This window comes from Cornus florida, unplaced genomic scaffold (genome assembly GCF_030987335.1).
Source record: "Cornus florida cultivar Cherokee Brave unplaced genomic scaffold, ASM3098733v1 CherokeeBrave_3.0.0_Hap2_Chr11, whole genome shotgun sequence".
NCBI lineage: Eukaryota > Viridiplantae > Streptophyta > Magnoliopsida > Cornales > Cornaceae > Cornus > Cornus florida.
Genome location: NW_026775581.1, coordinates 124,817,844 through 124,839,294, shown reverse-complemented (window position 1 = coordinate 124,839,294; position 21,451 = coordinate 124,817,844). Strand labels below are relative to the sequence as shown.

The window sequence follows — 21,451 nt, the reverse complement described above, 5'->3', positions numbered from 1 at the left end:
CCAATTTATTATTATTATTATTATTATTATTTTTCCTTTTGATGATTCCCGATTTTTTTCCAACCATATCAACCGCGTGGGACTACCTATTTCAGCCAAATTAGGAAGATATATTATACTTCCCCATCACGTGCTTCAATTATAAAAACCACACACACATATATAAATTATATATATATAACCTTGTCATCATGTAAACTGAAATCTACTATATATACAAGTCTCCAAAACCGAGTAAAACAGATTGGTTGTGAGTCTTGTGACTTACATTCTCCGTTCGTAATAGGAAAGCGAAAAAAAAAAACAGAGAGACAATCCTTCAAGGCCATGGAGTGGGTTCGTGGTGATACAGTCGGTCATGGAAGCTTTGCAACTGTAAATTTAGCAATACCCAAAAGCCAAACTCCTCAAATTCCTCCATTAATGGCTGTCAAATCTTGTGGGTTATCGCACTCTGCTTCGCTTATGAGCGAAAAATCGATATTGGATGAGCTCAACAATTGCCCTAATGTTATTCGGTGCTTCGGCGACAATTATAGTTTCGAAAAGGGTGAGAAATTGTATAATGTTCTCTTGGAATTCGCTTCAGGGGGTGCTTTATCTGACAAGATTATAAATTCACCCGATCGCCGATTGCCGGAATCTGACGTCACGCGATACACGAGGTGCATACTTCAAGGGCTGAATTATATCCACAAGAATGGGTACGTTCACTGCGACATTAAACTTCAAAACTGTCTCTTATTTTCTTGTAAGGATGGTAGAGATGATGTTGTAAAGATTGCGGATTTTGGCCTGGCCAAGAGAGGTGGAGTTAAGAGAGAGAATAAGGGGTTTGAGTTTAAAGGTACGCCGTTGTATATGTCGCCGGAGATGGTTGCGGGCATCGAATTGGAGGCCCCGGCAGATATATGGGCGCTTGGGTGTTTGGTGGCTGAGATGGTGACCGGAGCTCCGGCGTGGAGTCACCTGCCGGAATCCGGCATCCCGGCACTGCTGATGAGAATTGGGTTCGGTGAGGAGTTGCCGGAGATTCCTCTCAAATTATCAGAGGAAGGGAAAGATTTTTTGAAAAAGTGTTTCGTGAAGGACCCGAGAAAGAGATGGACGGCTGAGATGCTGCTAAATCATCCATTTGTGGCCGTTCATGGTGGCGATCACGAATGGTCTACATCACCCACAACTCAATTTGATTTTCCTGATTGGGAATCCACACAATCGTCACCGACATGGTCGACTACTTATTTGCCCTCACCGGAGTACTCGCAGATATCTGACACTAGGTTTGAATGTGAGCTGAATTTGTCCTGTGGGTCATTGTATACTTCGCCGGTGGATAGAATCCGGCAGCTGGTGGGCAATCAGAGACCTGATTGGTCTGTTTCAGACAGTTGGGTCACTGTAAGGTAATGGGAGTTTGCTGGTGAGTTGGGGTGACACATAAGGTTGAGCAAATTCATTGATTGGAAGATTTTTTATTCAACACATTGTAAATACTACTGAAACATATTGGTAGGTTTAGACTTTAGACACAAAGGATGTTGTTAGTGTTTTGACATCGTTGACTGGTTCTGATTCAGGACTCAGATGACTAAGTGTACAGTGCAGTTGTCATGAAATTCAAGTTGTTGAATTATTTTTCCCCAGAAAATTATAGTTTCAGTTGTGTAGTTGAATGTGTATTACATATGATACTATTGTGTGATTCATTACAATTTAAAGGCTATGATCTATTGAGAACAAGTACTTTTGAACAGTGGTATATTGAGTTAGATTGTGCATTAAAGTAGAGTCTCTAATGAATTTAAGCAAAAAATTCTAAGCCCATCACTAGACTTGTGCATACCAGGCTGGGCTTCCAGCCCATGGTCGCTCTCCAATTTTCTGCAAGCCTGCAACCCCTCAAATATTAATGACAGTTTCAATTTTTATTTTTATTTTTCCAACGGAATGGAAACGCGCTTACACACCACACACACCCACATAGTTTTTTACGGGCTTAAATCATCAACTTCCTACTTTGAAATATTAGAAAGTGCCATTAGACTACAATGTATTTGTTTCAAAGTTTTCTAACCATGTTGATTTTCATCATTTTCACAAAATGATGTTAAATATATGTCAGTATCCCAATGTTTGATTTAGCAGTCATAAAGGTAAAATAAGAGACATCTCAACACAGTGATCACTTTGTCTAGCCAAACAATGCGAAACAGAGATCAATGGCTACATATTGTGTTCGAGTGTATCTTCAGTTCAACAAATCACAGGCTATTTCTTTGTATGGTCATGCACAGACTTCTCTAACTACGATAATGAAGAGAGTGGCATTTGGTTAGTGAATAGTGTAACCTTTCTAAATCTGCAGTTATCACAGTACCATGAATTACGTGTTTGAGAGTATCAAATCTGACTCTCCAATATTAGAATTGAAGTAAATTTAATTCAAATTAAGATTCCAACTCAATCAATTTTGCATTGATCCGAACTGGCGTTATGATCCCAGACTGACTTTCTCCAACCACCGATTGTTCAAGTTTTTCCTCTTCCTCAAACAGTTCCTGAGCACCTTGACACCTCAATATCAAGGAACCCCACACAATATCATGAATTCATAGTGGCAGATCCCTGACTATAACAAGTATCAACCGAGACGTAATTTGAACTAATTTTTCTCCGATTTCAATTATAAGGTGTTAATTCAATACACTCTCAAGCATAGTATAAATTTATAAGATGAACAATGATCTCATATAGATCTGAGTTGTTCTTAATTAACAGAACGACTATAATACGATCAATATAAATTGTTTTAACGAGTAAAGTAAAACACACGTGAACTTGAAGTATTGAGATTCTATAGGTTATGTCCCCAAATCTAAAAAGCTTACCCAAGAGTCCACAACACGTCTAGTTTACTTGTATACAGTATACTAAAAAATGAATCTTAAAGAATTGAATTTCAGCTCGTTTGTCTTCTAAATGAACAATCATGCAAGCAAACTCGAACTGATGAATAATTCAATCCATTAGCAACCCTACACTAGAAATGATGCAAACACAAGGCTTTACTGTCCACTGTAGACAAGCCAGAATAGTTTAGACCAACAAGATATTGTAGAGACTACTATTACAAAAGGCCTGTAAGATGGATATGTTGGGATTTATATGCTCTGGGATAGCAAATTCTTATTTGGATTAAAGTGACATAAGTTCCTAACATATGTGAAATATTTATGCTTTATACAATTGGTGAATTCAATGTATTATGTTTCGATTCATTATGGAATTAATAGTGTTCACTTGATTACAAGAGATATTTATATGTGTATGTGATAGCGATCAATACATGAACATAAATAGTATTCATAAATAGTTCATAGTCGGTAATTATAGATGGACTCATTATTAACTAAGACTTGAACTGGATCCACGTTAGGTTGAGATATAGTGCGAAAGCCGTTGTATGCAATTGTTCCCTATCACTGTCATGGCATTTGACTCTTAAGCATAGGAGAAGTATAGACTATTTTATTAATTAGTAATTACTTTGATTTATTCAGCGGAATCTTCGAAATACATAGACCGGCATTTTGGGTAATTATGTAATTAATAGTTAGAGGGTTATATTTTCAATATTTGTATCATTGCTACTTGTATTTATTTTGTATTGATTATGGTTGATTACAAAGTAAATTCGAATGTCTTCGTGTGTTTTTAAATAAAATGATTTTTTATATATTTATTTATTTAAATTATTATTTTTGTCAAACAAATGTTTTATTGTGATCAAGTCAGAAATAATCAAAGGTACCAAAATAAATATATTAATTTAGTAGTCGGATTGATGACTTTATTTATCCGATAACTAATTATGCATAGAGGGGTCAAAGTGCAACATTGACTTAGGTGATATTTATTATTTAATTGGAGTTCAATTAATTTCTTTTAATGGAGTAAAAATTAATTTGTGAATTAATTGAATTGGGTCCATGAATTAGGTCAATTATTAATTCATTGTAACCAAGAAAATAATAAGCCCAAGGGATTCTTACACATAACCCAACTTGATATTGAAATTCTATTAGATTTGAGATATCACGTTACTTTTAGAGATTGAAAAAAATATATTATATTTAATTATTATTTTTTATTTTGCCTATATATACATGGGTCCATGTATATTTTAGGTTACACCTTTATACAATAATTTTTTGAAAACAGGAAAATATTTTTCTCTCTAAAATTTTAGAGTTCGTGTTCCATGTAATGGAAGCTCCCACAAGCTAAGCTTTCCAAGATCATTCATGAAAGTTTATGGGTGATTCCTAACGACAACATCATCACCAACAAGATGGAAATCCATGAAAGAGGTATCTAGCAAAAGAATCTACAATAAGTGAGAACATTCACTTTATATGAGAGACTTAAGGTTTACTCAAACTTTGATGTAAGTTTTTTATCCTTAAATTGAATGGATCATCTCATCATCAAGTTCTTCATGCATAAAACTTGTCTCTACATATAAATCAAAATCTTTATTTGAAAATCCCTCATAAAGTTTTAAAAACTTTCATTTCCCATGCAAGATGTGCTTCTATGTTGACATAACAATACTTGTCTACCAACCGATGAGTCAAAATTTCGTCTACGTCACTAGGAACAATAATAGAATAACGTGTACTCATTTTAAATTTAAAATACAAAAATGAGGGTGCTTGATGACAGAGACATATTAGAGTTTTTTATTTGAAACTTTTTGCATACACAAATGTAGTCCATGGGGCTTTTGATATGGTCTCTAGAATAATAGCTTCCAAGTTACCACTAATGAATATCTCAAATTTCACATCTAAGCATTGCCAGTTTTAATTATATCTATCATATACCAATCAAGCTAGAAAGAACATAGTTAGGGGTTAGGTTGGTTCAGTTCAGGCTTTAGGTTAAAGGGTTTAATTATATGGATCTACAACTCATGCAACTCGCTTCAATTCCAATATTATTACCGCTATCACATTTCCCATTTCAATACTTAAAAAACTTCTAAAAATTAAAAGAAATCTCCAGTAAATGTCAGAAAATATTAGTTTAATATGTCAAATATATATACATATATATATATATAGGAGAGGGAATTGCTATATAATTTCTCTGTATATAACACATATGTAAATAATGTTACAAACATAAAATACAAATAAAATCACCGTAATAAACAACTCATAATTCCCAAATTTCCAATTCCCTGATATCACGGGCAACGGGCAGCCAAACCATTTCCTCACCTCAAGGAGGTCAACTCCTGCCCGTAAATCCCAGGTCTGCCTAACCGTTACCACCATGCGCCATAGCTGTATCCACCTTGTCCCATTTAAATAATAAATGACTAAAAAATCATATCAAAACAAAGCACGAAACTGCAATGCTCTTTCCTTCCTTCAACCCCATGATTCATTTATGATTCAAAGTAAAAAATAATAATATAAATAAAATCAACCACTGTGTGCTTGTCTGCTTTTAAGTTGACAATTTTTATCCTTACATGTAAGTGCACAAATTCTTCAGTGCATTAGCCACATTCATCTTCTTTGGGTCCAAAACCACCGAGCACTGAACCCTCCTATAGAACTTGGGCTTGACCAGTTTGCCTAGAACGTAGGCTCTGGCTCGAACCATGAAGTTCAATGTCAATGGCACTGGTGCTGTAGGAACCCCATCTTTACTGCTCAAGTCGGCACCCCCTCCATATAGTGGGATATTATTTCCGTTCAGGGTCACTGTTATTGTTCTCTGACTCTTTCTTGATTGATAGAACTTATTTATCTGCATAACCCATATATAACCAATTTTAACTATATATATATAATCGCGTTCAATATATGCAATTTTATTCAACAAAATGTACAAAATTGATTGCTGTATATATATAGTTGCTTACTGTTCCGGTGGCTACAGTGAGTTGAGAATATGAGAGATCTAGAGATGTTGATGTCACATGTACCCCGAAAAATGTACCGGTGTTACGAAAAATGAGCTTCACTGTGGAGTTCATCGATATCATCTCCGTCGCCACTCCCGACGCATCTGCACCAGCTTGAATCCCAAATTGATGAAATGTGATACCCTGCAATTTACACCGATACCCATCGCAGAATAAATAAAATAGACTAGAAAATATATGTATAAATCTATGTACTATATGATTACATATTTACATATGCATATGATTACTAAACAAAGAAAATGAGTAGAAAATACCTTCATTGTGATGATGGGTCTCTGATTTCGACTTGCACCCCACAAGATCAAAGAAAATAATGTGAAGAGGAGGAAGAAACCAACAAGAAAAGCGAGTAAGTAGTAGCGACGAGAGAGACCAGTGTGAGCTCCGTCGTCTTCAAGAAGACCCTCTTCTTCGATAGCATCGAACTCCTTCCATTGCTTATCATCGGTCTTGCGGTGGTGGTGGTGGTGGTGTCTGCGGCCGGATCGGGCGGAGCCGGGTTTGAGGGAGCCGGAGAAGCGGGTGGAGGAGGAGTCGCGGGAGTGGCGGCCAGGGGAGCCCATGGGGCTGAGGATGGGGGTGGAGTGGAAGGAGTTGGTGGTCTTCTCGCCATCGTGGGAGTCACGGGAGGGGCTCTGCACGTAGTAGACCGGACGGCGAGGTGACCTTGTTGGGGAAGATGCTGCTAGACTGGTCACCTCTGAGTCTGTTTTGGCGTGCATTGACGACATTGTATCTGTGATCAACCCGCAGCTGCTCCACCCCGGAATAATAGAAGACACAAGCCGGATCTATCTCCCTCTCCCTTCCTCTCTCTACATATGCGTGTGTGCGTGGAACTCGCTGTAGCTACCACGCTATTTTATGTTTATTTATTCGGATCGTTTTCTATTACTGATTTGTATGTAAAATACAGAAAGCAATGCATGAAAATGAAAGTCGATCATTAATTTAGTATTGATTCCAAATTGTCAGCTGATTCCCCCCACTTATGTTGGTTGAGTGTTAATTTAGTATTTAACTTTACGGACCCAGAAGGTCAAGGGAATACGGGTATGGCCCCTTACGCACCCAATAAAAATAAAAATAATATATATTATAATTTTATTTTTATTTTATTTTTTTCCACAAGAAGCCACGCCACACATCTACTTTCTTATGTAACACTGAAAAAAAAAAAAATTCCTTGGTTGCATCTCATGACTGGGTTGGCTTGGGCCAAGCTGAAATGCTCGACTAAAAGAGCACTTTCCTTTATTATATATGAACTATTCGGTTTAATGGGCTTTGGTTTGGGCTTTTTAAAGACCTATTAAGTTCACCAATGACATGGAATGAATGGTCTTTTAGTTTCCCTGTTCAGCTAGATGACTAGTAGTGAAGTTCTTTTTGAAAAAGAAAAAAAACATAAAAAGCTTTTTTTGAGAATATAATTTTTTTTTTTTTCTTTGACAAGAAATACACACTCATTTTGTCCTTGAAACTCATAGTCGAATTTTAGGAGATAGGTGAGATACCACTAGATTACGAGGCCTTTGGTTAGCTTCTTAGGATGATACTTTTTAGTTTTTTTATTTTTTATTGCATTATTAGTGAATGAATTACCAAATTTATTCATAATGGGTCAAGGATTTATTTTTTATAAATTCAGTATAAGAAGGATAAATTGATAATATTTAAAAAGTTTATTGACTTTTCAAAAGAGAAATACAAAGGTGGACACCTTTTACCAATGGAGTAATAATTTTCTTGCGTTTTTTCTCTTAGGGTTCGTTTAGTTAGCGTGAAATAACCAGAAAAGAAAAGAAAAGGAAAATTTTTAAATTTTTACATGTTTGGTTAGAGGGAAAGTGAAAATTTTGGGAAAAATAGGATTCCCGCATCTAAAAATTTTTTCAAAAAATTTTCGCGCATAAAACACACGAAAATCCACTTTCCCGCAAAAGTTGTGCACTTCAATACATTAGTTTCCTATTATACCCATATCAATTTTCTCTTTCGTTCTTCTTCATTAAATTACAGACGTCATTAAAAAGGAAAGTAGAGTCATTCTTCACTAAAATTGCAAAAAGGTAAATAGGTGAGTTTAAATTGTTTGTTTATACAATCATGTATTACTAATTTAATTGTTTCTATTTTTATGTTGCATCCAAAATTCATTTATTTTTTTTCTTTAATTATGGAATTATTTTTCTTTCATATATACATTTTTGGAAGCTATGAATTCTTAAGATATTTTTTTTCCATAATATATATATATATATATAACCATTGATAACAAGCGTCGGATGAAAACTAGGGTTGGGGGTGGAATTGTCGGCTGTCGGCTAGAGTAGATCAAGCTTAGAACGGCCTTGAAACTCACTTCGATTTCTTTCACATCTCAGCCCATACATCTACGTCCTCTCTCTCTGTGTGTTCCAACCAAAGCCAAAACTTTAGCTTTACAAATACTCCCAACGGCTTCTTATGTTCAGATTTGAAGTCGAAGGCTTGAGAAGCTTCCATTCTCTATGCCACCAAAAATCACAGAGTGAGAATTGTAAACGAACCCTAACCCGTGATAGTAGCTTGAATCATAGAACGAGTTTGAGATTGAGGTATAGTTCCGTGAACTCGCTGGGTCGGCCTTAATGAGGACCGAGAAGGAAGAGGGGATTTTAGGTAATACTATAATGGTGATGGGTAGCAAAGAACATGGAAGAAATGAGAGAACAATTTGTAGTTTGAAAGCAGTGAGAGGTATTTTTGATTCTTCCTGTCAATTTTTTCTTTTTTTCTTCATAATATTATATCTTATTTTCTTCTCCATTCTATATATATTTTGATAAAAATATATATAGTTTAATTTTGAGGGTTATCACATACGCTCTGTTTTTTTTTTTTTTTTTCCCTCTATTATATGTTTCTCGTTTTTAAGAATACATACAAATTTGTAGGACAACTTGCATCAGTAAAAAAAATGAAACACATGCTCATCGATATATTCACGAAAATATTAGACAAACATCAAATATTGTATATACTTAAATTTATATGTAGTGGATATGGAGACTCTTAGTGCATAGGCTGTGATCAATTAGTACAATTTTGCTGAGAAACATTTTTTTGGTAAACTTTCTCTGTTTTCTGGATGTGGTCTTAGTGCTTTTGTTACGTGTGTCTTTTCTTGGATCATGTTTAGAATAACTTTGGGGATTCATTTTCAATGTGAAATTTTTACAAGTAAATGTGTTCATCTCAGATAACCAAACACCCCTTGGAACTGAAGTTTTTCATTGTATTTCCCATGTCACTTGAACAACAGGTCCTCGGTACATTGAATCTTCCCATAATTGCATCACTGAGTTCCAATTTTTATAAGCAACTATGTAATACCCCGTAATTTTAAAGAGTTTATTTAAATTAATTTTTGTGTTAGGTTAATTCTTTAATGTGTAGATTTATTCACCTTTTAATTATATATGTTAAATTATTTAATTAATTTTATTTATTTGTGCATGTAATATTGATTTTTTTGTTCTTTATATTCTAATGATTAGTTTAGACATTTTATTGGTTAGGTTTTAGATTAATTAATATTATTTAATTAAAGTATTTAATTTGTATTTAATAATAATAATATTTATAATAATAATTATTATAATAGTTTATTAATAATAAAAATAATAACAATACTTATAATAAATAATAATAGTATTAAATCAATGTAATGATGAAGAAATTAAATCTTAGGATAGGATTTACCTTAGGACATCTTGCTTGACTTGGCTTGCTAGCCTTAAAGTCTTATGGTTGGGAATGTGGTTAATTAAATGCAAAAATAGATATTTGTAATATTTAAATTATATAAGTTATGTATATATAGAAGTTAGCCCTTTAGTTGAGGATTCACATAAGTTGAAGAAGGAAATAATAAAAGTGAGTTCTTGTATAAGACCGAAAGGAAAAGAGAGAAAGAAATGAGCCTGGACCGGTGTAGGGAATTTACCCGATTACGCGCAACCGGCGGATTTATTTTAAATCCAAAAAGGCAAGTTATTATCTACTTTTCCCCTTTGAGTCCATAAATTATTCATTACATTTATTCGGCTATTTTTGAGGTTAGAAACCATGCTAGGACAATGAGAAATTAATTATTTAATTTATTAAAATAATGAGATATTAATTATTTAAGGGTTAAATAATTTATTATTAGCCTAGGTAATTATTTGAAACTTAGGAAGTTGTTATTTAAGGCTTTAGAATTTTTTCTAGAATTTTTGGGCAATTTTCGAAATTTTTCTGTATTTTCCGACGACCCTCCGGCGAGTTTTCCGGTCGCCGGCAATGGGGGAGATGACCGGAGTGATCCGGTGTGATGCGGCGCACCATAAGAGGGTGTGCGCGCGCATCCTGGGCCTTAGATGAAGCTGATTGATCCGGTGCATCGCGGTCAATGTTACCGCGGTACACCCGGATCTATGAGCATAGGATTGAGTGATGAGAGGGTGAGATGATTCAGTGTAGCGCGCCCATAGTAGGATGATGCAGCCAACGAATTAGGACGAGCCACGTCATCAGGATGCATTAGTGCGCGCGTGGGAGCGCGTGCGCGCGCGTGGCTGATGCCAGACGCGCGTGGAGGCGCGTGGGAGAGTGGGGAAGGTTGGGCTGCGCGTGGGGAGGCTCTGGGAGGCGCGTGAGGGCGCGTGTGGGGTCTCTACAGCTGCTGGAAATTACCAGAATACCCCTAGGGCCTGTTTTGTAATTTCCAGAATCTTAAACTTGGATTTTTAGGTACTGTGTTGGTATTTACGGGTTTAACGGGCCACGAAATTATTATTTTAATACCCGTTACTTATTCTTATGACCGATTAATCTTTTCTAAGCATTTATTGGCTCGTTCACAGTACGGATACTAATGTGATTTATTTAACGACATTGTTAAATATAAATAGTGTTATTATCTTATTAAATGGTATCAAACATTACTGTTAAACTAAATAATGCCATGGTTTTCGTCAGATAAATTATCCATGATATCTTATGGGATGTTTATACTGTTAAATGATATATAAACCATGATTATTATGCTGTGTGCATTTCAGGAAATAAATGGACTGTTTAATTATGTCGCATTTATATTATATGGATGTGTTGCCATATAGAACCATGTGAGCTGGCTAATAAGTTTAGACTCATTTATACCTTATGCATTCGTTACTATAGACAGATGTGTGGCTGTCGGGGTATGTGGTTTAATATTATTGGCATGTGTTGCCTAATTGACATGCTTAGTATATTTGGTAATATTATTGGCATGTGTTGCCTAATTTGTATGCTCGGTATATTCATCAGTACTTTGAGAGGTGTTATCACTGTGTAGTTTGTTATAGTCTGTGTTGTCAGTACCGTGCACCATGTATAATAGCTGATTTCCCGGGTAGGGAAAGGCGACACTTAACCACCTAGTGTGAGTCTAAGTGATCACCGTCTATTCTGGTTGAGGTCATGTTATACATTGGATAGTTCCCTTAGGATGTATACAGATATAGTACTCATCCGATTCATAATGATTAATTTATTTGATTCTCTGATTTGGGTCATAGTAGAGAGGACTTACTCGTGGGGTTGACCCACCATTGTTGTTATTTCAGGATACGGTCAGTACCCGTTCCAAGGTTGAGGTTAGCAGTGAGGGACCACCATCCGAACTCATCTACTCTTACGATCCAGTTCAGGGTAGAAGTTTTATGTATTACTTCAGTTTCAGTTTTTATTTACTTTTGACGTTGAACTCTCAGGGTTATATTTAGGGATCCTTGACATAGGATTTCCAAGTTGTAATGGAGTACTGTATTAAATAAAGGATGGATGGATGTTGTATTATTTAGTGTTCCTTTCCTGTCTAAATTTTTTTATTATCATCACTTTGTATTCCATGCTTGTATATTGCCAATTGTTTTTGATATCCCTCGTTTTTCATGTATAAGCCTGATCAACTTATGCGTGGAAAATGTGGGGGTGTTACAGTTGGTATCAGAGCATTCCAGGTTCGAGTGTCTTAGGGATCTGTGATTACTATACTTCCGCGTTGTGTATTCTGATAATTAGAGCCTAAGTATTAGGGTTCTTTGTATTCTTTTAGTCGGTCCATTATAATGTACTGACGTTAGATTTTTCTGAATTCAAAAGAAGGATGTCTTGGCGTGGGACAAGGAATGCGAACCGTCATCGCAGTATTTCCCCAACTCAAAATGAGAATCAGGAATTTTCCCCTCAAGTTACTGATATCATTGCACGAGCTGTAGCAGCAGGAGTAGCATCTGCTCTACGAAACCAGCAACCTCCTCCGATAGTACCAGTTCCTGAACCAGTGGCACAGCCAATGTCATGGGACAAAGTTCGTCACTCGTTCATCCGGGGAAATCCACCAACATTTGCAGGGTCCACAGATGTCCTGTTAGCATATCAGTGGAAACAGGAGAGCGAGCGTCATCTTCGGATGGTAATCTGTACCGAAGTGCAGAAACAGATGCTAGCTACGTTTATGCTGATAGGCAATGCATTGCAGTGGTGGGAGTCTATTACTACTGTCGATGAGAGGACCAGATTGACGTATGCTGAATTTCAGACTCGCTTTGACGACAAGTATTTTCCTATGTCAGTAAGATCAGCGATGAAGACTGAATTTCTGGATCTGCAACAGGAGGATATGACTGTGGCTGAGTATGAACAGAAGTTCATTAATTTGTCATTATTTGCACCAGAGGAGGTCAATACGGAAGAAAAGAAGAGAGACCGCTTTGTGAAAGGGTTGATATGGCCGATTAAAGTGGTGATCATAGGTAGTCCTGCATACACTACTTATATCCAGGTGGTTAATGCCGCCTTACAGCACTGCCAGATGAGGAGTGATTACCGGAAGTCCAAGGGAGATAAGCGGGCTAACCGAGACTACCAGACAGTGGAGAAAGGAAGCAGCAGTGGTACAAAGTCTAATGATCGGGGCAGATTTCAAGGACATCAACCTTGGAAGAAAAACAAAGGAAACCCAGATGTGCAGAGGGATGGAGTCCCTAATCAGGGTAGACAAGGTGGGGTACCTCAGACCGGACAGGAACAGTGGTCGGGAAGTCAATAGAGGAGGCAGGCAGGTCCTTGTACGGGACATTGTTATCACTGTAGAGAGATTGGGCATCCGGCCAAGATGTGTCCCAAAGCTAAGCAGGGACTGTATGGGCAGCCGAGACCTAATCAGCCGTTACCTCTACCGGCCCCACCGATGCCACGTGGGCAAGTTCAGAATTTTCCGGCACTTCCAGCACCACCATTTCCTCCGGGACAACCTCCACAGCAGTTGCATCACGGCAGAGTTTATAACTTCATGCCACATAATGCGCAGGCTCCTCAGGCTATTGAGGGTATGTTTTCTATACATGGTAGAACTGCTCGTATACTGTTTGACACTGGTGCATCACATTCTTTTATGTCTAGATCTTTTGTTATCTTATCTGGTATGACGACTCAGTTATGTGACCAACCTCTTAATATTTATACACCATTGGGAGTTGGCGCAATTTTACGAGAGTGTAGCGGTGATATCCTTATAGATATGGGCCGGCTTCGATTTCTTGCAAATTTGTTAGTGTTAGATATGCATTCGTATGATGTTATACTTGGGATGGACTGGTTATCTCAGTACCATGCTCAGGTTAACTGTTACGAAAAGTCTATTGTATTTTCTATACCAGGACAGGAGATGTATCTTCTTGTTGTACCACAACCTGATAGAGGGCCTAGCACTTATTTATTCGTTCTTGAGGAGGACTCACAGGAAGCGACTGCGGTATCTCTTGACAGCATCCCGGTAGTACAGGAATTCCAGGATGTATTCCAGGAAATTCCAGGCTTGCCACCGAGTCGAGAGATAGACTTCGTCATTGATTTAGCTCCAGGCACTACGCCTATTGCTAAGGCGCCGTACAGAATGGCACCAGTGGAGATGCGAGAGTTGAAGGATCAAATTCAGCAGTTGCTCAGCCAGGGATTTATTCGCAGGAGTACTTCACCATGGGGAGCACCAGTACTGTTTGTAAAGAAGAATGATGGATCTCTTCGTCTTTGTATTGATTACAGAGAACTGAACAAGGTCACTATTCGCAACAAGTACCCGTTGCCCAGAATTGATGACCTGTTTGATCAGTTGAAGGGAGCTACTTACTTCTCAAAGATCGATTTGAGGTCTGGTTATCATCAGCTATGAGTCAGAGAACAAGATGTTCCAAAAACAGCATTTCTCACAAGGTACGGATCTTATGAGTTTCGTGTTATGCCTTTTGGTTTAACGAACGCTCCAGCTATCTTTATGGACTTGATAAATAGAGTATTCAGAGAATACTTAGATCAGTTTGTCATTGTTTTCATTGATGATATTCTGGTTTACTCTAAGTCGGAGAAGGACCATGCCAGACATTTACGCACAGTGTTGCAGACACTTCGAGAACATCAGTTGTTTGCGAAGTTTGAGAAGTGTGAATTTTGGCAGAAAGAGGTCAAATTTTTGGGTCATGTAGTGTCAGAAGAAGGGTTAGCAGTAGATCCAGCCAAGGTTGCGGCCATTATGGAGTGGGGACAGCCTACCTCACCGACAGAGATTCGCAGTTTTCTGGGATTGGTAGGGTATTATCGCAGGTTCATCCAGGGATTTTCCAAAATTGCGGGTCCACTTACTCATCTGACTAAGAAGAATGTACCATTTGTATGGGATGATTCTTGTCAGACTGCTTTTGCTGAATTGAAGAGTAAGTTAACTTCTGCACCTGTCTTAGCCACACCTCAGAGTGGAATCGAGTATTTAGTATTTACCGACGCTTCTCTGAAGGGTTTGAGTTGTGTGTTGATGCAAGAAGAACGACCAGTTTCTTATGGGTCTAGGAAGCTTAAGCCTCATGAGCTTAATTACCCGACTCACGATCTAGAGCTCGCAGCAGTGGTTTTTGCCTTGCGTATTTGGAGGCATTATCTTTTGGGGGAGACTTTTCGATTGTTTAGCGATCATAAAAGTCTACAGTATTTGTTCACACAGAGGGAATTGAATATGAGACAGCGCAGAAGGTTGGAGTTCGTGAAAGACTATCATTTCTCTATTCAGTATCATCCAGGGAAAGCGAATGTTGTAGCAGACGCACTCAGCCGCCGACCCTATGTCAGCCTTTCAGCTTTGTTTGCAACAGAGTGGGATGCTTTGAAGATTGTTGATGAGTTAGCAGACGCTTTTATGGCATGTGTGGTAGTAACTCCTTCTATCATTCATCAGGTCATTCAAGCACAACTCTCAGATCAACAGTGTATTGATCGGGTTTCGGAGTTAGCCTCCGGAGATGTTCCTTTTTATTCTATAGGGACTGATGGAGGATTGAGGTACAAGGGACGTTTAATTATGCCTTCAGCTGACAATTTGAGAAATGTTGTGATGAGAGAGACACACACTTCTCAGTTCTCTGTACATCCAGGGGGAGACAAGATGTATCAGGACATGAAACGCCAGTTTTGGTGGGCCGGCATGAAGAGAGACATAGCTATCTTTGTCTCTAAATGTAGCACTTGTCAGATGATTAAGATTGATCATCAGAGACCGCCAGGATCGTTACAGCCACTTCCCATACCAGAGTGGAAATGAGAGAGTATTTCCATGGACTTCATAGAGGGATTACCTACTTCACAGCATAATCACAACTCTATTTGGGTCATTGTTGATAGATTGACCAAGTCCGCTCATTTTCTGCCCGTTCGTTCAAACTTTACGTCAGAACAGTATGCTAAGCTGTATATTGCAGAAATGGTGAAACTTCATGGCGTACCATTATCCATCGTATCAGATAGAGATCCGAAGTTTGTATCAGGATTTTGGAGGAGCTTTCAGCAGGCTTTGGGTACAGAACTTTATCTTAGCACTGCTTATCATCCTCAAACAGATGGACAGACTGAACGAGTTAATCAGATTTTAGAAGACATGTTGCGGGCATGTATTCTTGATTTTAAGGGCAATTGGGAGGAATATTTGCCGCTGTCAGAGTTTGCTTATAACAATAGTTATCAGAAAACTATTGGTATGGCACCATTTGAGGCTTTATATGGTAGACCGTGTAGGTCTCCTGTCTGTTGGCTTGGAGTTGGTGAGAACAGCTTTTTGGGTCCTGAATTTATTAAGGACACGTCAGAAAAGATCGCTATCATTAGGGATCGGATGCGTACAGCTCAAAGCAGACAGAAAAGTTATGCTGACAGTCGAACTCGTGCTTTGGAGTTTAAGATTGGAGATCAGGTTTTGCTTAAGGTTTCTCCCCTGAAGGGAGTAATGCGGTTTGGGTCAAAAGGTAAATTATCGCCTCGTTTTGTGGGTCCTTTTATGATTACAGATCGGATTGGGGCAGTAGCTTATCGTCTGGCTCTACCAGATAATCTTCATAGGGTACATAATGTTTTTCATGTATCTATGCTGCGAAAATCTCTACGGGAAGAAGATCGATATCAACACATTGATGTGGGTGAAATTGAGTTGCAACCCGATACAACCTATTTGGAACAACCTTACTGTATTCTCGATCGTAGGAATCAGATACTGCGCACGAAGACTATTCCATTAGTACGTGTACAGTGGAGTCATCATAGTGCTACAGAGTCTACTTGGGAACGGGAAGATATTATCCGTGCCAAGTATCCAGAGCTTTTTAATACAGGTATGTAGTGAATTTCGGGGACGAAATTCCTTTATTAGGGGGGGAGAATGTAATACCCCGTAATTTTAAAGAGTTTATTTAAATTAATTTTTATGTTAGGTTAATTCTTTAATGTGTATATTTATTCACCTTTTAATTATATATGTTAAATTATTTAATTAATTTTATTTATTTGTGCATGTAATATTGATTTTTTTGTTCTTTATATTCTAATGATTAGTTTAGACATTTTATTGGTTAGGTTTTAGATTAATTAATATTATTTAATTAAAGTATTTAATTTGTATTTAATAATAATAATATTTATAATAATAATAATTATAATAGTTTATTAATAATAAAAATAATAACAATATTTATAATAAATAATAATAGTATTAAATCAATGTAATGATGAAGAAATTAAATCTTAGGATAGGATTTACCTTAGGACATCTTGCTTGACTTGGCTTGCTAGCCTTAAAGCCTTATGGTTGGGAATGTGGTTAATTAAATGCAAAAATAGATATTTGTAATATTTAAATTATATAAGTTATGTATATATAGAAGTTAGCCCTTTAGTTTAGGATTCACATAAGTTGAAGAAGGAAATAATAAAAGTGAGTTCTTGTATAAGACCGAAAGGAAAAGAGAGAAAGAAAGGAGCCTAGACCGGTGTAGGGAATTTACCCGATTACGCGCAACCGGCGGATTTATTTTAAATCCAAAAAGGCAAGTTATTATCTACTTTTCCCCTTTGAGTCCATAAATTATTCATTACATTTATTCGGCTATTTTTGAGGTTAGAAACCATGCTAGGACAATGAGAAATTAATTATTTAATTTATTAAAATAATGAGATATTAATTATTTAAGGGTTAAATAATTTATTATTAGCCTAGGTAATTATTTGAAACTTAGGAAGTTGTTATTTAAGGCTTTAGAATTTTTTCTAGAATTTTTGGGCAATTTTCGGAATTTTTCTGTATTTTCCGGCGACCCTCCGGCGAGTTTTCCGGTCGCCGGCAATGGGGGAGATGACCGGAGTGATCCGGTGTGATGCGGCGCACCATAAGAGGGTGTGCGCGCGCATCCTGGGCCTTAGATGAAGCTGATTGATCCGGTGCATCGCGGTCCATGTTACCGCGGTACACCCGGATCTATGAGCATAGGATTGAGTGATGAGAGGGTGAAATGATTCAGTGTAGCGCGCCCATAGTAGGATGATATAGCCAACGAATTAGGACGAGCCACGTCATCAGGATGCATTAGTGCGCGCGTGGGAGCGCGTGCGCGCGCGTGGCTGATGCCAGACGCGCGTGGAGGCGCGTGGGAGAGTGGGGAAGGTTGGGCTGCGCGTGGGGAGGCTCTGGGAGGCGCGTGAGGGCGCGTGTGGGGTCTCTACAGCTGCTGGAAATTACCAGAATACCCCTAGGGCCTGTTTTGTAATTTCCAGAATCTTAAACTTGGATTTTTAGGTACTGTGTTGGTATTTACGGGTTTAACGGGCCACGAAATTATTGTTTTAATACCCGTTACTTATTCTTATGACCAATTAATCTTTTCTAAGCATTTATTGGCTCGTTCACAGTACGGATACTAATGTGATTTATTTAACGACATTGTTAAATATAAATAGTGTTATTATCTTATTAAATGGTATCAAACATTACTGTTAAACTAAATAATGCCATGGTTTTCGTCAGATAAATTATCCATGATATCTTATGGGATGTTTATACTGTTAAATGATATATAAACCATGATTATTATGCTGTGTGCATTTCAGGAAATAAATGGACTGTTTAATTATGTCGCATTTATATTATATGGATGTGTTGCCATATAGAACCATGTGAGCTGGCTAATAAGTTTAGACTCATTTATACCTTATGCATTCGTTGCTATAGACAGATGTGTGGCTGTCGGGGTATGTGGTTTAATATTATTGGCATGTGTTGCCTAATTGACATGCTCAGTATATTTGGTAATATTATTGGCATGTGTTGCCTAATTTGTATGCTCGGTATATTCATCAGTACTTTGAGAGGTGTTATCACTGTGTAGTTTGTTATAGTCTGTGTTGTCAGTACCGTGCACCATGTATAATAGCTGATTTCCCGGGTAGGGAAAGGCGACACTTAACCACCTAGTGTGAGTCTAAGTGATCACCGTCTATTCTGGTTGAGGTCATGTTATACATTGGATAGTTCCCTTAGGATGTATACAGATATAGTACTCATCCGATTCATAATGATTAATTTATTTAATTCTCTGATTTGGGTCATAGTAGAGAGGACTTGCTCGTGGGGTTGACCCACCATTGTTATTATTTCAGAATACGGTCAGTACCCGTTCCAAGGTTGAGGTTAGCAGTGAGGGACCACCATCCGAACTCATCTACTCTTACGATCCAGTTCAGGGTAGAAGTTTTATGTATTACTTCAGTTTCAGTTTTTATTTACTTTTGACGTTGAACTCTCAGGGTTATATTTAGGGATCCTTGACATAGGATTTCCAAGTTGTAATGGAGTACTGTATTAAATAAAGGATGGATGGATGTTGTATTATTTAGTGTTCCTTTCCTGTCTAAATTTTTTTATTATCATCACTTTGTATTCCATGCTTGTATATTGCCAATTGTTTTTGATATCCCTCGTTTTTCATGTATAAGCCTGATCAACTTATGCGTGGAAAATGTGGGGGTGTTACAAACTATGTTCATCTCAGATAACCAAACAGTTCAATCGCAAATCAAGCTTAGAAATGCATACTACCAAAAAACCACTATCACTCCCCATGAGATAGTAATATACACCATAGATTGGTTTCTTGAGGTAAAATGAGAAATTTGCCACATTTTAATAGTAACATGACTTGAAGTTTACTCCAAACTTGAAAATGCAAGACATGAGCCAAAGATATGATGAGTATTATCCTATGGAATTTTATGCTTAGTTTAAGTTGCTGTTTCAAATTACTGTAATATTTTCCTTCTGTTATTTTTGGGTTCCATTTTTAGTTTCTGATAATTTGTTATGTTTTAATTGTAGGATACAATATATTCTTCCAGATCTCAGCTACAGCTCAAGAGATATTTTTTTTTAGTGATGTCAAATTTTGTAAAATTAAATTTTCATATATGTCATCTAATTAGAATATAGCTTCCAATATTGTCATATATAGATTGATTCTTTACAGGGAAAGATACACTTGTAGGGATTATAGTGTATGCAGATTAAATTTTACTATAAAGTAGGTTTATATTCATTTTGTTTTATACACATTTTAAGGTATGGATTTATGAATATAGAACATAGTAATATATTAATATAAATGTGTATACCAAGTCAAAAATGCCATCTCTTATTTCAGATCACTTGTAAGCCAATTTTGTTTTTTTAATTATTTGTTCTTATATGATTGCATTTTTTTAAACTTGACAGATGGATATGAATGATGAACACGGTGAAGAACTTAATCTCATTGTTACAATGCTTGTTGGCATTGTAGCTTATTTGCATGGGGCATACTATTTAACACACTTTAATAGGAGGCCACAACGTAATTGTTATTTGACTCAACGTGAATTTGTCAGTGATGTCACACGATCCAATGAACATTGTCATAACTTATTGCGCATGAATGTGGAATCCTTTCAAAGATTTGTATATATATTTAGAGGAACCGGGAGGCTGAAAGACACTGTGCATTGTAGTATTGAGGAGCAACTTGCAATGTTTTTACACATTGTATCTCACAATGTTAAGAATCGTAGTGCAAAATTTTATTCTAAGCGATCTGGTGAAACCATATCTCGACATTTCAATACAGTCTTAGATGCAATCACAGGCATGGAAGACAACTTTTTAAAACAACCTACTCTTGGAACAGAGACGCCTAAAGAGATTCGTGACAACAACAGAATGTGGCCATATTTTAAGGTATTCTCTTACTAAAAGAAATTAACTTATTAATTAAGAATACATGTTTTTTTAACTCACAAGTCATTCCCTTATTATAGGATTATGTGGGAGCAATTGATGGTACACATCTCCCCGCGAAAGTTCCCATTGAATATGTAGCAAGATTCCGTGGTAGAAAACAATAGCCCTCACAAAATGTATTAGCAGCATGCACATTTGATTTAAAATTCACTTGTGTTAGCTGGATAGGAAGGTTCAGCAGCCGATTCTAGAATTTTACATTGTGCTACGCACAGAGGACATAAACTTACATGTCCTCTACGTATATATATAAGTTAATAATATTCATAAACATTTTTTAAATTTATAATAATTTACTAAAATTACGTGTTGTAATTTGTATAGGTAAATACTACTTGGTAGATGCAGGCTTTCCTCTATTGGAGCATTATATTACCCCATTCAGAAGTACACGATATCACCTAAACGAAATACGAGGACGTGTACCTAAAACGCCAAAGGAATTGTTCAACCATAGGCATTCTTCTTTACGGAACGCAATTGAACGAGCCTTTCGGATGTTAAAAAAACGTTTTCGTATCCTAGTGGATGAACCAATGTTTCGCTTTGAAAATCAAGTGAAGTTGGTAATTGCTTGTTGTATAATACACGACCACATTCGAGGAGTGATGCCAGATGATCCACTTTTAAATGATGTTGATCACGAGATTGGCACTCAATCAGCTCTTATTCATGATCCTGTTGAAAATCAATTGACTAGGGCTGAAGATGGAAGGGAAGGAAAGAGAATTTGA

The 21,451-nt window shown here is 37.1% G+C and overlaps 3 protein-coding genes across 3 annotated transcripts; 2 read left to right on the top strand and 1 right to left on the bottom strand.

The window, feature by feature from the left end:
- Positions 1 to 201: 201 nt before the first annotated feature.
- LOC132285392 (mitogen-activated protein kinase kinase kinase 20-like) lies at positions 202 to 1,670 on the top strand. Its single transcript, XM_059787570.1, has one exon. The coding sequence runs from the start codon at positions 328 to 330 to the stop codon at positions 1,408 to 1,410; it is 1,083 nt and encodes a 360-aa protein (XP_059643553.1). The 5' UTR covers positions 202 to 327; the 3' UTR covers positions 1,411 to 1,670.
- A 3,480-nt stretch (positions 1,671 to 5,150) lies between these two features.
- On the bottom strand, positions 5,151 to 6,952 carry LOC132285200 (uncharacterized). The gene is made up of 3 exons (XM_059787370.1): positions 6,262 to 6,952; positions 5,942 to 6,127; positions 5,151 to 5,826 (listed from the first exon to the last, which is right to left on the bottom strand). Exons 1-3 carry the CDS (start codon positions 6,736 to 6,738, stop codon positions 5,542 to 5,544), a joined length of 948 nt encoding a protein of 315 aa, XP_059643353.1. The 5' UTR covers positions 6,739 to 6,952; the 3' UTR covers positions 5,151 to 5,541.
- A 13,204-nt stretch (positions 6,953 to 20,156) lies between these two features.
- LOC132282061 (uncharacterized) lies at positions 20,157 to 21,451 on the top strand. Its single transcript, XM_059783691.1, has 3 exons — positions 20,157 to 20,654; positions 20,735 to 20,807; positions 21,042 to 21,451. Exons 1-3 carry the CDS (start codon positions 20,157 to 20,159, stop codon positions 21,449 to 21,451), a joined length of 981 nt encoding a protein of 326 aa, XP_059639674.1.

Bases quoted from the DNA above. Each gene is read 5' to 3' on its own strand.
- LOC132285392 (XM_059787570.1), top strand. From the start codon at position 328: ATGGAGTGGGTTCGTGGTGATACAGTCGGTCATGGAAGCTTTGCAACT.
- LOC132282061 (XM_059783691.1), top strand. From the start codon at position 20,157: ATGGATATGAATGATGAACACGGTGAAGAACTTAATCTCATTGTTACA. The intron at 20,655-20,734 runs GTATTCTCTTAC...CCCTTATTATAG, and splicing joins GAATGTGGCCATATTTTAAG to GATTATGTGGGAGCAATTGA. The intron at 20,808-21,041 runs GTAGAAAACAAT...TAATTTGTATAG, and splicing joins ATATGTAGCAAGATTCCGTG to GTAAATACTACTTGGTAGAT.
- LOC132285200 (XM_059787370.1), bottom strand. From the start codon at position 6,738: ATGTCGTCAATGCACGCCAAAACAGACTCAGAGGTGACCAGTCTAGCA. The intron at 6,128-6,261 runs GTATTTTCTACT...TGTAAATTGCAG, and splicing joins GACCCATCATCACAATGAAG to GGTATCACATTTCATCAATT. The intron at 5,827-5,941 runs GTAAGCAACTAT...TGGGTTATGCAG, and splicing joins TCACTGTAGCCACCGGAACA to ATAAATAAGTTCTATCAATC.